The 15,681-nt window shown below is 53.7% G+C and overlaps 1 protein-coding gene across 1 annotated transcript in view; it reads right to left on the bottom strand.

Moving 5' to 3' along the window:
- Nucleotides 1-9,888: 9,888 nt before the first annotated feature.
- Nucleotides 9,889-15,681, bottom strand: part of VDR (vitamin D receptor) — a 32,240-nt gene continuing 26,447 nt past the window's right edge. The window contains exons 6-8 of the mRNA XM_047741923.1: nucleotides 14,528-14,679; nucleotides 14,202-14,318; nucleotides 9,889-12,912 (exon numbers count right to left, since the gene is read on the bottom strand). Of these exons, the coding sequence (XP_047597879.1) occupies nucleotides 12,653-12,912; nucleotides 14,202-14,318; nucleotides 14,528-14,679 (529 nt within the window). The 3' untranslated portion in view covers nucleotides 9,889-12,652. The remainder of the gene's footprint in view (nucleotides 12,913-14,201; nucleotides 14,319-14,527; nucleotides 14,680-15,681) is intronic.

Here is a 15,681-nt window from a genome sequence, read left to right as displayed (position 1 = left end):
GCCCTGACCACCTTCTGGAGGTGATGATCTCGTTCATTCCCTGAGTTTATTTACGGGGCTCTGCCCACCTGCCAGGTGCTGTCACTGTGCCATTAGCTCAGCCCTTCCCTGATGGGAGAACCTCTGAGTCCCTGTCTGGGTTCCAAGCTCCTGGAGCTTTACTGAGTCCTGTGTCACGGATTGGGGCAAGACCTTGTCCTGGGCACGGAGGGACATACCTCAGGGCACAGGACCCAGGGAAGTCAAGAGCAGGCCCCATGGCCCCAGGGAGGCGGGGGAGGGTTGGGGGATCACCAAGGAGCTTGGGGGATGTGAATACTGCTCTGCCCTGGGGGAGGGGCTGGTGGGCTGTGGTTGTCACCTACTGTTTCATGTCTCCCCGAAGGTGATGGGAGGTGGGAGTGGGCCATCACCTCCACAGCCCTCCCCCCCAGGAACTCTACCTGGGCCCCACCTACGGGCACCATCCGGCCTGGCCAGCCTGCCGTTCCTCCCCCTCCGCTCTCTTCCTTCATTGACATACTGGGGCCTTGAAATAACACATCTTTATTTATGCCATCATTTCCACATAATTTGCCTATGATTCACTTGTTGTCAAGAGGCATTAAAACCTCCATCCCCAGCTCCCAGGCACCTACTGGTCCCCTGGCCCCAGCACCCCTGTGTGCCACTGCTCCCCTTCCTGATGGGTCTTACCGGTGCTGGCCGTACCCCCAACTCTCAGCCCCTTTTCCTCCACAGTACCCCACCCCAGCTCCTCCCTCCTTGGCCTTCATTGGGGAACAGGAGGCAGGGGCTGCAAATGGCCCAGATGGAGTCCATCCGCTTCCCAGGCCCAGGACCTGGCCTGAGAGAGGCTGTGCTGGGAATGCGCATGGTGTCAGGACTAGAGGTGACCACTCACAGACAGGAAGCCCTGGGAAAGGGAAGAAGTTTCTCTTGGCCTAGAAGCTGTGGAGCCCCTAGACACAGAGGCAGCCGCCCCCCAACTTCCTCAGGCTGGATTTTCCTCATACCTCAAGGCTGGTCCCTGGGTCCCTCCCCCACTCTGTTTCCTACAGGGCATGGGGGTATAGAATTTCCACCGTGAGTGTGTGTGTGTGTGTGTGTGTGTGTGTGTGAGAGAGAGAGAGAGAGAGAGAGAGAGAGAGAGAGAATGTGTTGGGGGGTAGAAAGAGTTGTCTTCTTGCACCTTCATTACCCAATAGGGCCTTAAAGCTTTGTTCCCCCCACCTCATCCCCCACCCCGGAATCTAGGTGAGTCAGGGAGCAATGAGGTGGGGGAGGCAGGGGAGGAAGAGGGGGAGGAAGAGGGCAAGGGGCGAGGAGGGGGCTACTGGAAGCCGAGTGGGGGTGAGGGGAGCTGCTGTGGTTGGGTTATCTGATGTGAGGAGCCAGGTGTGCTCTGGGGGTGGGGGAAGAGCAGCCTGAGACAGGCAGAAACAGTCAGAGCAGCCTAGAGACACAGAGAGGCAGAGACAAGAAAGACTTAGCAGCACCGAATCAAGAGGAAGACCGAGGGAGGCTTTAGATCTCTCCCCACTGGGGACACCTGCCTCCTAGCTCCCTGGGACCCAAAGAACAGACGGCCTCCTGCACCATGGCACCGAGATGGGGATGGCCGGGGTGTGTGTGTGTGTGTGTGTGTAGCAGCGGGGGACAAGGGTCCAGCCTTATCCCTGAATCAGAGCAGTTGGAGACAGTTGAGGGTCTCTAATCTCGGTTGGGGGTTGATGGGCGGAGGAGGTTTTGCAGGAGGAGATAATGGGGTGGAGCAGAGCCCCAGACTGGAACAGAGTGCCCTCAGGCCAGGCATGGTCAACTGGTCTCCAGCCCCAGCTCCTCCTGCCTTGGGGAGCTCTACTCCAGACAAAAGCTGCCCTGCCCCACAGGCGTGGAGCTGGGGGAGTGAGCAGGGCGGTGAGCTCCCTTGGGGTACCAGTGTGACCCTCCATGACAGGTGTGCACCTGCAAGCTCCAACCCCCACCTCCTCCAACCCTGCCTTGGCCAAGTGTGTGTGTTGAGGGGAGGGAGCTCTGTATAAGGAAAAGGACCTCCACTTAGAGGCGAGGATCCCCAGAAGGTGAGGAGAATTATAATAATGAAGGCTCATGGTCCTCAAACACTGGCTAGGTGCCTCTGAATCCTACATATGCATTCCCTCCGTCTTTGCAAATACCTAGTCATACATGTTGCCATTCATAGGCAAGGAAACCGAGGCCCAGAGACCTCAAGTCATTCCCCCCCAAGTAGGAAGAACCAATGTTGAAATTCATGCTCTTCCTTGCTAGCCTGGCTGCTTTCCCCGGGGCCAGGAATGGAGGGAGGGGGGAGGGAGAGCCCCTGAGCTCCTTCTGTCTATGCCACCTTCTTAGCCCAGCATTGTGCTGGTCCAGAGTAGGAGGAATTGGGTAAGCATTTGCTCAGAGGATGAACTAACATCCAAGCACGGGTCCTCTCCAAAGGCCCCTGGTGTCCTGTCTACTGACATTGCTCCCTTTCTTCCTCTCCACTCCTCCATCACCTCAAGGCCTCCCCGTAAACACAGCTGAAGGCAGGGAGCCCCCAGGGTGGGGTCCTATCAGAGAGGAAGTGGGGCTGGCTTCTTGCCCATCCCCTTTATCATTTCTCCCCATCCCCACTCGAACACCACTGGCTGCCCCACCATGCCCTCCTGCCACTCCCCTGGGGCTCCAGGGTGGGAGAGGGAAAGAACTTTAAACCCAAGGAGCTGGGAGTGGGGCTGGGGAGGGGGTGGCTGGAGGAAACGGAGAGGACACCAGGAGGGGGTTTCAATGGTACTCTAAACCGGGAGCTCACAGTCCTCCGCGCCCAGGCTGGGCTGACCTGGGCTGTCGGTCCTGTTGTGATGGGCTGCTGGGTCTACCCGGCCCATCCTGGTAGGAGAATGGAAGAAGAGAAGCAGGCAACAGACACAGTTAGGACCCCAGCCCTCTCCTGGCCCTAGCCTCACGCCTGTTGCCACAAGTGTTCACAGGTATCGGCAGGATTTTTAATTAGATGGGGTGGGGTCAGAGTGGCCCGGGCCTTTCTAGATGCCCCTTAGGATTCTGTGCACAAGTGCAAAGGGCAGTGGGGAGGCCTCATGAAGCTAAAAAAGGGTTGCTGGCCTGCGCTATGTGTGACTTCTCCACTTGCCTTCAGGGTAGGGACACCCAGGGAGCGTTCTGCCCACTGCCTACAGCCTTCCTCTTCTCCAAGCCTATGCCTTTCTTCCTTGAGTCCAGCTCAGACAGAATTTGCAGAACAGTCCAGCTGGGAACATGATACTTGATCCATCTCTTCCTGCATTCCCTGTAACAGATATCCCTGGATCCCTGATCCAGGGCTTGGCTCTGATCTCATTCTCTAAGAGTCTGTTCAGACTTGGGCGAGACTATTAGGTTCCAAGGAGGGCTAGGCTTTGGAAGCATTGACAATTTCCCCTGATCTGTGGATGCCTGGGTCTTTCCAACTACTCCCTTCTCCTGAGACATAACACCTCGTTGTCCACCCCCTCCCCTTGCTCCCAGGGAACAACTGAACCGAAGTGTTTCTGGTCGGTGCACTAACGTCAACCCACAGGAGGGCATAGCCTTTGGCTCGGTCTCAGTCAACTCTGTACATGGTCTGAAACACTAAGTTTTGGAAGATATATGACTAGGGGTGATGGTCAGAATATTGAATGACAGAATGAGGATTCAAAGGATCTGAGCAGACTAAGGTGTAGGATAAATCAAATCAGATAAGTAGGAATCGAGAGAAATGCTGAGTTCCACATTTTGGTCCAAAACCAAACCGTCTACATGGGGAATGAGGGAGATGTGACAGATGCTTTAGGGAGAGGGAGGTACTGAGCATATACGGGTTCTGAAGCCACACAGGGTCTTAACTTCTCAGTTTCCAAAGTTCAAGGGAAGGTGTTTAAATTTGCATAAGTCCGTTTGCATTTCATTTTCTAGCAGGGACCCAGGCAGATTTTTTTTTCCCCCTTAACATCTATGGTGAAGACCAGATCTTTTCAAGCTCACAGAAGTGGGTAGGACATTGCCCATTATTCATTCATTCATCCATTCATTCCAACCTTGTGGAATCCCTCGTTCATTCCAGTCTGGTGGGAAGCCCCAAAGGCAAAACGGAAACTTACAACACACAACAGTGGATGCTTCATTCTACAGTAGGGTAGGCGAACACCTCTCCCCTAGAGAGAGGGCGCACAGGGCGAGGGGTGGGTATGGCATAGGGAAGTTCCGGAAAGGCTTCGTGAAAGACTTGAACCCTGAGCCTGCAAAGGCAGGAGCAGTTGGAATCAGCCCTGCTGAGAAAACCGAGAAAACCGGGGAATCAGGGAGGAGGGGAGGGCATGGCTGGCCCAGGAAACAACTGCACAGACAAAAGTATAGTGTGGGTCTCAGAGTGTAGTCTGGGGATCCCTGTGGGCCTCTGAGCTCCATGCAGGGCCCTCGCAAGGCCAAAACTACTTTCATCGTAAAACTAAGGTATGGTTTGCCTTTTCACTCTCATTCTTCCGCTGCGTACCGAGGTGTTTTCCAGAAGTTTCATGGTGTGTGATATCCCTAACAGGCGGAATGCAGAGCTAGATATGAGACCCCAGTTGCCTTCGATGGAGCCAAACAGTAAAGAGACTCGCAAGACTGTAAAACAATGCCTTCTTGTCCGCAAATTGTTTTGCTTTGGAAAAAAGGTTATTTGTTTATTTATTTATTTATTAAAAGATTTTATTTATTTGACAGAAATCACAAGTAGGCAGAGAGGCAGGCAGAGAGAGAGAGGGAGAAGCAGGCTTCCCGCTGAGGAGAGAGCCCGATGTGGGGCTCGATCCCAGGACCCTGGGATCATGACCTGAGCCGAAGGCAGAGGCTTTAACCCACTGAGCCACCCAGGCGCCCCTGTTTATTTATTTTTTAAAGCTTTATTTATTGTAGAGAGAGAGAGGGCACCCAGGTGCGTGGGGGAGGGGTGGGGGGAGACAGTCTCAAGCAGACTCCCCGCTGAGCACGGAGGCCCACAAGGGACTCAGATCAAGGCCTGAGCCAAAACCAACAGGCGGACATTTAACTGACTGACCCACGCAGGTGCATCCAGAAAAAATTTATTTTTAATTAAAAAAAAGTGTTATTTATGTTAACTTACATTCGTTATTGCTACTTTTTTTTTTAATTTAAAAAAAATTTAAGGATGCCTGGGTGGCTCAGTCAGTTAAGCATCTGCCTTCAGCTCGGGTCATGATCCCAGGGTTCTGGAGTAGAGTCCCGCATCGGGTTCCCGGCTCAGCGGGGAGCCTGCTTCTTCCTCGGCCTGCCATTCTCCTTGCTTATGCTCTCTCTCTCTTATAAGTAAATAAATAACATCTTTTAAAAGATTTAATAAATACTTAAAAAATGTCTCAATTTAAATTTCCAACATGGCCAATATGATTAGACACAATCCAACATACATAAAAGCTCTTTGGGTCCTTATTTTTAGAAGTGTGAGGGGGTCCTAAGACCAAAGCACTGAGAACCACCGGTGCGGAGGCCAGCCGCCAAGGCGCATGCACAGCCAGAGACCTGCAAGGGGCCTGGACCCAGCAGTAGCTGGAGTTTCAGTGTGTGGACAGTGACACGTGAGAGGCAGGCAGACGGGCTGGATCGTGGCGGGCTGTCCCCCTCACCAAAGGAGCAAGGATCTAGTGGACACTGGTAAAGAAAGAGCGTCATTGGAAGAAGTTGGAGACAATATTTATCTAGAGTTCCATGTGTTTCCTGGCTTCCCATCTCCCTCACCTCTCCTCAGAGGGTGGTTTAGGTAGCGGCTGCTTTGGGCTTATTAAGTTGCACACCTGCCCTCTGGTGGCCAGATGGCACAATGATTCCTTCCCCAGGGCTCTAACAGCTATTTGGGGAGCAGGAGCCCTCCCGTCCTGAGGCCAAGGACACCACATGGCGTGAGTCCAGAGGGCTCAGTGGGGATGCATGGTCAGGGGGTGGGAGCAATGTCAATTCCTAATGAAAACTTTCTGGACTATCCCTCTGCTCTGAAGCCTAATAATGATGCCCCCCAGGGTTTCTGAGTCATGGCTGCATCCAGGAAGTGGGGCTCGTTTTTTACACAGATTCCATCACAACAGCAAACCAGAGGTAGGCACTATTTTGTTGCCATTCTGTAGGTGAAGATTCTGAGGCTCAAAAATTTAGAAAATTGCCCATGTTCCCCCAGAGACAGGGTGGTGACCCAATGGTTTATGGCGCTGACTGATCGACTCGCCATCTACTTGGTGGCTTCTGCACGTGTTGCTAGGGGATGCTCTGTTTGTAGGTCTGTCTTGTCCTCCTGGACTGCACCTTTCTTGAGGGGCAGTGACTGTCTTACTCACATCTGTCTCCCCGGCACTGAGCTTGGTGCTTGTGATTGAACGCAATAAAACCAACGCAACCAGGCTGGACCTCAGAGGGAACCTGGAGCCAGCATGGAAGTTGTCCAGAGGCACAAGAACTCAGTCTTGGGGGGCCCCTTGGCTAAGGTGTGTCAGATTCACGCCCTCCCACCCCATGCCCTGCAGCTGTGATTCCAGGGATAGCCTGGGAAGCCAGAGAGCGGGTCCCTTGTCCAACCTGCTTGGTCCTTGGCATGAGGAGACCGAAACAGCACCAACCAGGTGCCTCCAGCAGCGGGGAGTCAGGACCTTGCTGGATCTCAGCTGCTTTCCGGAGATGGAGAGAGGTCAGAGCGGGAAACAGAGGAAGGAGAGGAGGAAGAGGCCAAGCAGGTAGCTCAAGCCTGTCGCTGTGGGGCAGTAGCACCACCTAGTGGTGAAGTTCAAGATAATTCTGGAAAAGAGCACTAGATGGTCCCTAGCTGGGAAGATGCCAGGAACACTCTCCTCTGGAGGGGACCTCCAGGGACTATTGGGGTCCCCCTCCAGAGAGCCAAAGGGCAGGGCCTGGAAGCCTTCTGGCTCCTCCCCAAGCAGAGCAGCTCACTCTGAAAGGTCCCATCTGGTTGTACAAACTGTGAAGACACCCACCCCCAGTCCTACCTGCCCTTTGCTGAAAAGAGCCTCCAAGGAGCTCAAGGTCCTGTCAAGGTCACACTCTCTTCCTGGGGACTGGCCTGCATCCAGTGACTCACTGATGTAGGGATAAAAAAGCCAGCTTCCTTACCTCAACTTGGGGCCCTGTGAAGGGTCGTCCCAGTTTCAGAACTCCCCAGCAGTGCTGGTTGAGATCACACCGTGGCCCTACTGCTCCCTGTCCCTGACCCATTTGCTTCCACCTCTCATCAGTAAGCTCCCCGTACTTATTTCTGCATTTCAGAGTCGGCTTCCTGGGACCCCAGCTAGCCACTCCCTCATACATCCTGTATGACTTGTCTGAATACGGAGACTCCAAGACTATTGCAGCCGTCTGGAGCAGGGACCCCTGCCACCGACTACTTCTCATCCTCCTGGGCACGGATTTGCCTACACTAGGTACCGAACGGACAGGACACAGGCAGGACGAGACCTTCCCTTGGGCTGGGAGACAGACCCCACCCTGCAGAGAGCCTCTGAGGAGCCCTGGCTGAAGCAGGCGTCACCGACCTGAAGACTCGAGCCACTCCAGACAGGTGCCATCTGTGTGCCCCCCAGGACTGAAGGAACCCATCTTTCCCCACATGCTGCTGAGCCATTTCTGTCACATAAAGCTGGGGAGCTATCAACCCCATGGCCTGTGCTTTCCCTTTTTGTCTCTTTTAAGGAGCAGAGCTGTTCACAGCCACCCAGTTCCAGCCTTGCCTGGTGTAAAGGGAGGATGTTTCCTTCATATCTTCTATGAAAAGCTACAGTTGAGCAGAGTGGCTGTCTGCTCAGCAGAGCAACACAATTAGTACCAGGTAAGAACGCTGTGTGCAGACCAACCCTGTCCAGCAGGGTTTCAAGCAGCAAGGGAAATGCTCTGAGTCTGGACTGTCTGTTCCCGTTGCCCTGGAAATGTGGCTAGCGTCACTGAAGAGCTAAATGTTTCCTTTTATGTACTTTTTTTTTTTTAAGATTTTATTTATTTATTTGACAGACAGAGATCACAAGTAGGCAAAGAGGCAGGCAGAGAGAGAGAGAGAGGGAAGCAGGCTCTCCACTGAGCAGAGAGCCCGATGCGGGGCTCCATCTCAGGACCCTGAGATCATGACCTGAGCTGAAGGCAGAGGCTTTAACCCACTGAGCCACCCAGGCGCCCCATCCTTTTATGTACTTTTAATGAATTTCAACTTAAATAGTCACCTGTGGCCACAGCATTGAACAGCACAGGTGTAGAACCAAAGCTTGCAATATGGAAACTTCACATCGCTTTCTCCTAACACTAAGGTCTTTTGGGGGTGCCTTCCTCTCAGTTTATGGGAACACACAGCCTTGGAGACCCTGCATTCTGTAAAATGCTAAATCAGATTCTCCTAATGGTTTTCCAGACCTTCCTCTTCACACTTCTCCAGCGGGAGACATGCCCATATAGGTAGCTGTTGATTTCCTTCTCGAAGCCCATTCATCTTTCGGGACAAAAGATCGGGCTTTCGGGCCCTATCCCCAATTCTTCTACTACCAACCCATCTTGTAGTGGCACACTATAGCCTTTCAGACAGTTCTGAAAAATTAAAGTAAATCACACCTGCAGGGTTCCAGACTATCCGACTTATCTTAAAATAAATGCCCCGTTTGCCCATGATTTCCCCATTCACAGAGCATGATGCTGTGTCTTTGGTTGGGTCTTTTTGTTTGCTGAGTTTGGGGATGTGGCCTTTGTCATACATCTCCCTTCCTTGGGGAACAGAGTGGGATGCATCAGCTCCTCTGGGTCCCTTGGGAGTCCGTTTAGGCACAGGAAGCATCTGCAATTCTCCACACAGCATTTCAAATATGAGGCACATTTTTGCCAACAGTGGCCTGGTTCTCATTCTCGAGATTCTCAGGTAAGAGCCACACTGGATTGGACCCAGCATAGGTGACCCCAGGCTTTCCACGAGTAGAGCACTGTCTGATCGATCACACATGCCAGGGCCTCCCATGGAATGGGAACCTCCCTTACATCCTCTTCAGTAGAGCTGACAAGACTATCTGTCATTTGCCAGGCTCCTCAACTCAGTTGGAAACAGAATGGTGCAGGAGTGAATTAATGCCTTCTGGAGCCAGCTGCCAAGGGTTCAAATCCCAACTCTGTCACTTGCCACCAGTGGGGCTTTGGGCAAGTCACCCCTCTGTCAGATGGGGTTCTCAGTAGCCCAGCTCCCCTGGGATCCATGGAAGTATAAAGCAAGTTGGTTTCCTAAAACATTTATTTACAGTAGTACTTGCTGCAAAGTAAGTGCTATGTGAGTATCAGCTAATTTTATTACCATAAGCAGATCTTTCTTCATTTGTTTATTTGACAAATTTCTGGCAATTGTTACTCTCTTTGGAAATCACTGAGAAGGCACTCTTTAAAGCCTTATTTTGTTCCTTTGTTCCTTTCCCTGGATCTTACATTCCGACCTTCTCTGTTGGCCTCCCTTGCATTCCCCAACTTGCCTCCAGTTAGCCCACGGAAGGATCTTCCCATCTCCCAGAATCTTGCATCTTTGTCATCTAGGTGCACACTTTCCAGCATTTCCAATAATATGGTTTTAACCATTTTAGACTTCTAAATGTCTACCGTCATTCTCTCATTCTAAAATAGAATAGATAATATTTTTTTTCCCACTTCAGTCCTGTGAAACCTCACTTTTACTCCTGTCTTTTCCTCCCCCACTCCCAGACATCCCTTCGGTGGTGAGCTGGTGTTCTGCGCCCCACGGCTGAGGAGCTGGTAGTTTCCAGGGTTCCAGTCTGGTGCTCTTGAGCAGGCAGGGCCAGAGGGAGAACTGGGAAGGTAGAAACATTACAAAGACAAATGCATTTTATTGATAAGGCAACAGCATTATACAGAGCTGAGGCAGAGACCCCATTGGGCCATACTGGAAGGGGGGTCTGATTCACATTGAGACACAGGCTGAGGTGTCCCTCCCCCTCCTGATGGGTCAGCAGGGTGACAACTCAGGGAAGGAACGCAGGGGTCCACGATCTAGATTTGCTGTCGAAAATCCAGATCCTCTTCTAGAGGACTAGGGCCATCTTTGGGGGAGGGGGGGAAATGGGGTCTGAGCTCAAGTATGGTGTAGCCAATAGAGCACTGGGCAGGGAGTCCCCAGACCAGGCCCATCCCTGGAGCCCTTTCTTTCCTTCTTCTTTTTTTTTTTTTTTAAGATTTTATTTATTTATTTGACAGAGAGAGATCACAAGTAGGCAGAGAGGCAGGCAGAGAGAGAGAGGGGGAAGCAGGCTCCCTGCTGAGCAGAGAGCCTGATCTCGGGGCTCGATCCCAGGACCCCGAGATCATGACCTGAGCCAAAGGCAGAGGCTTAAACCACTGAGCCACCCAGGCGCCCCCCTGGAGCTCTTTCTAACTAGGTGTCTGAGCTTGGGGACCACACCCTCCTCCAAGAGTCAGGTTTCTTTAGCAAGGGAGGTGAACTAGTGCGGCGATTTTTCAGCCTTTTTGCCCACTGACTAGCATGCCAGACCAATGTCTTCTGCAGCCAAAATCCAACAAGGGTCTCTGCCTCATTTGTGAAATAACAGCGAGGACAATCACAACAGCTGATGTATAGAATTTGTTTACAATGTAAGTTTTACCCCCATAAATCTCTCTTCATCCGTCATAGGAAAGGACTCCCTGCTACATTGGAATGTGGTGCAAGATGGAATCTGATTCTGAAAACAACTCCTGGCTAATAAATATCGGCCTCAGCCACATTGGGGGCCCTGGGGCCATGAGAAACGTGGCTGTCAGAGGTTTCTCCACCAGAAGGAGCCCGGGCCTGGTGGACACAGACAGTGCTCCCCGTGGAAGTCTCCCTGCTCCCCGGGGGCTTTCTGGGAACAGTGCGCGAGGGTAGAGGCTGACATGAACTCCTCCCCAGAGGCACTGAATGTAGCCGCATTCCCCACATTCAAGCAACAATCTGAGGGACCCTCTCCAACTCCTGAGGGGGCCCTTCCGCAGCAGTCCCACACACCTACATCTTACTCACCCAGGGACCCCACCCCAGAGGAAACAGAGTGAGTGTTCCCACCTCCCTGGTTGGGTCAGCTATAGAAGGGAAAATAAATGGAGTTTCAAGGTCAGTAGCCCCCATCCCTTCTGGATTCGGGGTGCTGGAGTGAGAATAGGAAGGGCAACCCCACATGACCCCACCCTAGATGCTCCCTTGGCCTAGTCATCCGAGGCCAGACTGCTCTCCCACCACCCACAGTGAGGTGTTGGAGCACTAGCTCCTGGTCTCAGGGGGACTACACCTAGATGGGTGTCTCAGAACTACACCTAGATGGGCCCCCTGGGAGGGCATGGTCTGGCCTGTGGGGGTCTGAGGTTCTTCTCTTCCATCCCTCCTTGCCAGGTGGAAAAGAGCTGGCACCACGGGTAAGCAGAGTGGCACTGCTTCTCCAGATGGCGGGGGAGTTGGGAGAATATGCCCATCTCAGGATCACCCTCGACCATCCTAGGGTGCGGCCCCACCGGCACCCATGGCCACTGGTTCTCCTTCCTGAATGGGAGGTAAGGGACTGGCAGGGGGAGGATGAAGATGCTGCTGGACATTTCTTTGCAACCTGGGGGCAACTCACTCTTGCCACGTAGATCATTGGAAGGAGAGCTCTGGTCTCCACCAACCTCTTAGATCCAGGGCAAGGAGCCATGGGCTTGGAGACAGGGACAGCCATGGCCACCATCTACCACTGTTCTGTGAGGCTGGGTTTGCCTGTCCCCCAGTTCCTGGGCCCTGCTCTCGTCCCTCCTTCGGCCTCTCGGCGGGTGGGGTCTGGGCTAGTGGTCCCTGCCATGTGGAGAAGGCCCACCAGAAGCAACTTCTGGGAAGAATGTTACCATAGCAACGGGATGAAGTGGGCACTGACATGTTAGGAGAGGGCCCTTTGGCCAGCAGAGGTGGGTGAGGGGGGAGTTGTGACTTTCGTCACCTTGCTTTTGGCCATCCTTGGCAGTGAGTATCCTAGACAGGCCAGGGCTGAGAAGCAAGGGGAGAAGGCTCCATCATGGCCCACTGCCCTGGGACAAAACAGCGCAGATGGGCAGCAGGATGGGACAGGGTTGGAGGGTGGGGGAGGGTTTGTGGCTAGTTATTCATCATGGGCGAGGCAGGGGGAAGGAGATCCCCACTTGGCTCTGGACATTCAGGCCTGGAGTCGGGGGAGGTACAGGTAACTCTGTCCCTGAGGAATGGGTGGGTTTCTCCTGCCTCACTGTTCCCTCAGCATCTGCCAGCAGTGATTTTGGATCCGTAGGGCCATTCCTGGGCAAGGACCCACCCTTAACATCTGTCCCCGCTCCCCTACTTGAGTTTCTTTAACAAACAGCAACTCCTCACTGAGGTCTTACGGGACTGGGGGCAGCCTGCGGCTGGCAGGAAAAGAAGCCTGGTGTTAGGTCGGACAGGAGACAGGCTGGGTTGGGTGGCAGGGGAGGTGGGAGTGGAGGGGCTGAGCTCCGGAGGGGGTGGGAAGGTGTGCCAGGCAGTAGCACGCCCCAGGCCAGGGCACAAGGCCCCAGAGGAGCAGCCCCGCCCAGGAGCCCCGGCAGGCTACCCTAGTCAGGAGATCTCGTTGCCAAACACCTCCAGCACGAGGGGCGTGAGCTTCATGCTGCACTCGGGCTGGAAGGACAGGCAGCGGTACTGCTTGGAGTGCTCCTCATTGAGGCTACGCAGGTCGGCCAGCTTCTGGATCATCTTGGCATAGAGCAGGTGGCTGCCCGGCGGCGGGTGGCGGCAGCGGATGTAGGTCTGCAGTGTGTTGGACAGGCGGTCCTGGATGGCCTCCACCAGGGCAGCATCCTGCACCCCGGGACGGTCTGTGAGCACGGGGAGGTGGGAGGAGAGGGCACAGGAGCTCTGAGCCAGGTCCTTTTGTACTCTATCTCCCCAGGACCCCTACCCCCAGACACTCAACCTCAACATCCTCCTAGGTCATCCCTTGTATGGCTGCTGACCTGGGACACCACAGTCCCCCTTAAAGCCTCTCAACCATTTCCCCTTGCATTTTGGATCAAGGGTCCCAGGTCGCATCAGGCCCTGTCTCCAGCTCAGCTCTCTCCCTCCATCTCTAGGCTCCATGTGCCATGCCCTCTGGCCTCCAGGCTTCACATTGGTGTTCCCTCTGTCTGGAACTTAGCTGATCCTTCAGGCAATAGCTTCCAAGATATTCCTCAAAAGGGCCATTCCCCATCACCCCTACCTCCATTCCCCAGACTGCATCAAGTTCTCTCCTCTATTATACCCTGCTGTAGTATCAGACACGTGTTTAGTTTTCAAACTTTCATCACATGAGAATGAGTCATTAAAGAGTAATTGTTTAATGTCTCCTCCTATGCTTCATGGAAGAGAATTCTGTGTCCCGTTTGCTGCTGAATCTCAATGCCCAGCACAGTGCCTGATACCTTGCAGGTTCTCAGTAAATCATGGCTGAGTGCAGGAAGGAAGGAATGAGTGAGTGCTGGCTGGGCAGGGGGTTGGGATCCCATGTTCCTTCCATGGGTCCCCAGCCCATCCCTGATCAGAGGCCATTTGCTGGTTCCTTCAACATAGGTGGAGACAGCACTAACCCCCTTAGGCCTCTTCACCAGTACCACAATCATCCACCAGTACCACAAAACATACCAGGACCCCAATAACCTCCTTCCCAGCCTCTCTCTCTCTCTCTCCCCACCCCAATAGACAGAAAAGCTCAGGGTCACAGCACAGCCTCCAAAGCCCATCAGGTAAGCTTTCGAGGCAGAAGCCTGTATAAGCCCCAAGTTTTTCTACCCTATCTCACAGGTGATCTCAAGTATCAGCAAAGTTCAGTCCAGTTCAAACAAGAGCAGAACCTGAGTACTGGGGACATCCAGACCTGTCTAGGGCCTGAGAAACCCCATTCATCTGCTTCCTCAGAGTCCCACCTCTGTAACCCCTATGGTCTCAGGGCCAAAGGCAGGGAAGGACCTCTCGGCATACACATATCACATGGGCTGTGCAAACACAGCCAAGTGGGTGTCTCCTGTCTCTCCTTTTGCTCCCTCCTCCCTCCAGCCTGCCCAGCTGGCCCTCAGCCTTGCTGGACCCCTTCCCCTGTCCCTGAGTTCCCCACTGTGAGGCCCCATACCTGGGGAGACAATGCAGATGGCCATGAGCAGGACATGCTCTTCCTCATGCAAGTTCAGCTTCTTCAGTCCTACCTGGAACTTGATGAGGGGCTCAATCAGCTCCAAGCTGTGTCCGGCTGTGAGAGAGATGGCCAGATGCTGTGGGTGGAACTGGGGAGCTGCCAACCCAAACCACTGCACCCCGCCCCCGACCCTGATGGGGCCCACTTCTCACCCTTCTCTCCCTGTTGCCCTCTCCGATGTGCCTGACCAGGGCCCGTGACCCTAGGAAAGGGGGAACCGGAGTCTGGGAGCTGGAGAGGGAGGAGGTGGGGCCCGAAGGTACCTTTGGTCACATCGCTGATGCGGTACTTGTAGTCGGGGCTGCCACAGGTCCAGGACATGTCGTCCATGATGAAGGACTGGTTGGAGCGCAGCATGATGACCTCGATGGCACTTGACTTCAGCAGCACGATCTGGTCGTCAGAAGTGAGGTCTCTGCCGGGGAGGGCAGGGAGGAGTCAGGTTACTGGTCAAGAACTTCCGATCAGGCAAATCAGCACGCTATTCCAGGCACCTGCCAGGTGACCAGCGTGTGCCCTGGGTCCTTCACTGAAGGGCTGGGGTTCTGACCGGAAGGGAAAAAAAAACTGTTTCCCTGAGGGAGAAAATGTCAGGCTGTGATTGTGTACCAAGGCTGGAAGAAAAGGAGCTCAGTTATTAAGGCAGGGATAACCCAGGGACTCACCAGTGTCCCCAGGCCCACGCGGCCAGGGCTATTAGGGGCAGGAAGAAGAGCCTGGGGAAATGCTCAGGGTTACAGAGGGAACATGGAGGTCAGGGAGAGGTATGGCCCCAGTCATCTTCAACACCTCCCATGCCTTCTTGTTCTTCCCTCCTGTCCTCTGGTCCTTCCCAGAAGTAACCCTCGGCCAACTCCGGGACATCTCTTGAGCCCTTGACCTCTTTCCCACTACTATCAGACTATGCTGGTTAGAGCTCTGTCATCTTTCTCAGTTGCCTCTGATTAGAACTCTGGAACCAAGTCTCTTTCAGGTCTCTCCTCCACGATGCTTAGAGCTGCTTTAGCAAGATATCGCCCATGCTCAGAAACCCTCACGGACTCTCAACCCCATGAGGGTCAAGCCCATACTCCATCCCTTGGCTCCAACCTGTCTTTCCAGCCCTCTTCCCTTCGCAAACTCCACCCACCCTCCATTCTAGAAACTTCACACTACTCCACGTTCAATGTCAGGCGTTTTTACGCCTGCCCCAGCCAAGAACGCCTTGCTTCTGCTGCATCTCATCTTCCTGACTCTGAACCTGGTGAGGTCTCCCTCGGAGCCCCTGACCCCCCAGTTACTTTTAGTAGGATTAGAACCATTTCTTCATGGCCTTCAACCATGGCCGCTTGCACATCTTCTTTACCCTTCCCCCTTCAGCTCTGCCCCTTACACGCTTGTCTGTGGCTCTGAACTGCCAGTAGGCAAGCTACTTGAG

This window comes from Lutra lutra, chromosome 8 (assembly GCF_902655055.1).
Source record: "Lutra lutra chromosome 8, mLutLut1.2, whole genome shotgun sequence".
In the NCBI taxonomy this organism is placed as follows: Eukaryota; Metazoa; Chordata; class Mammalia; order Carnivora; family Mustelidae; genus Lutra; species Lutra lutra.
The sequence above is the reverse complement of the archived record's forward strand: the minus strand, read 5'-3'. Positions and strand labels throughout refer to the sequence as shown.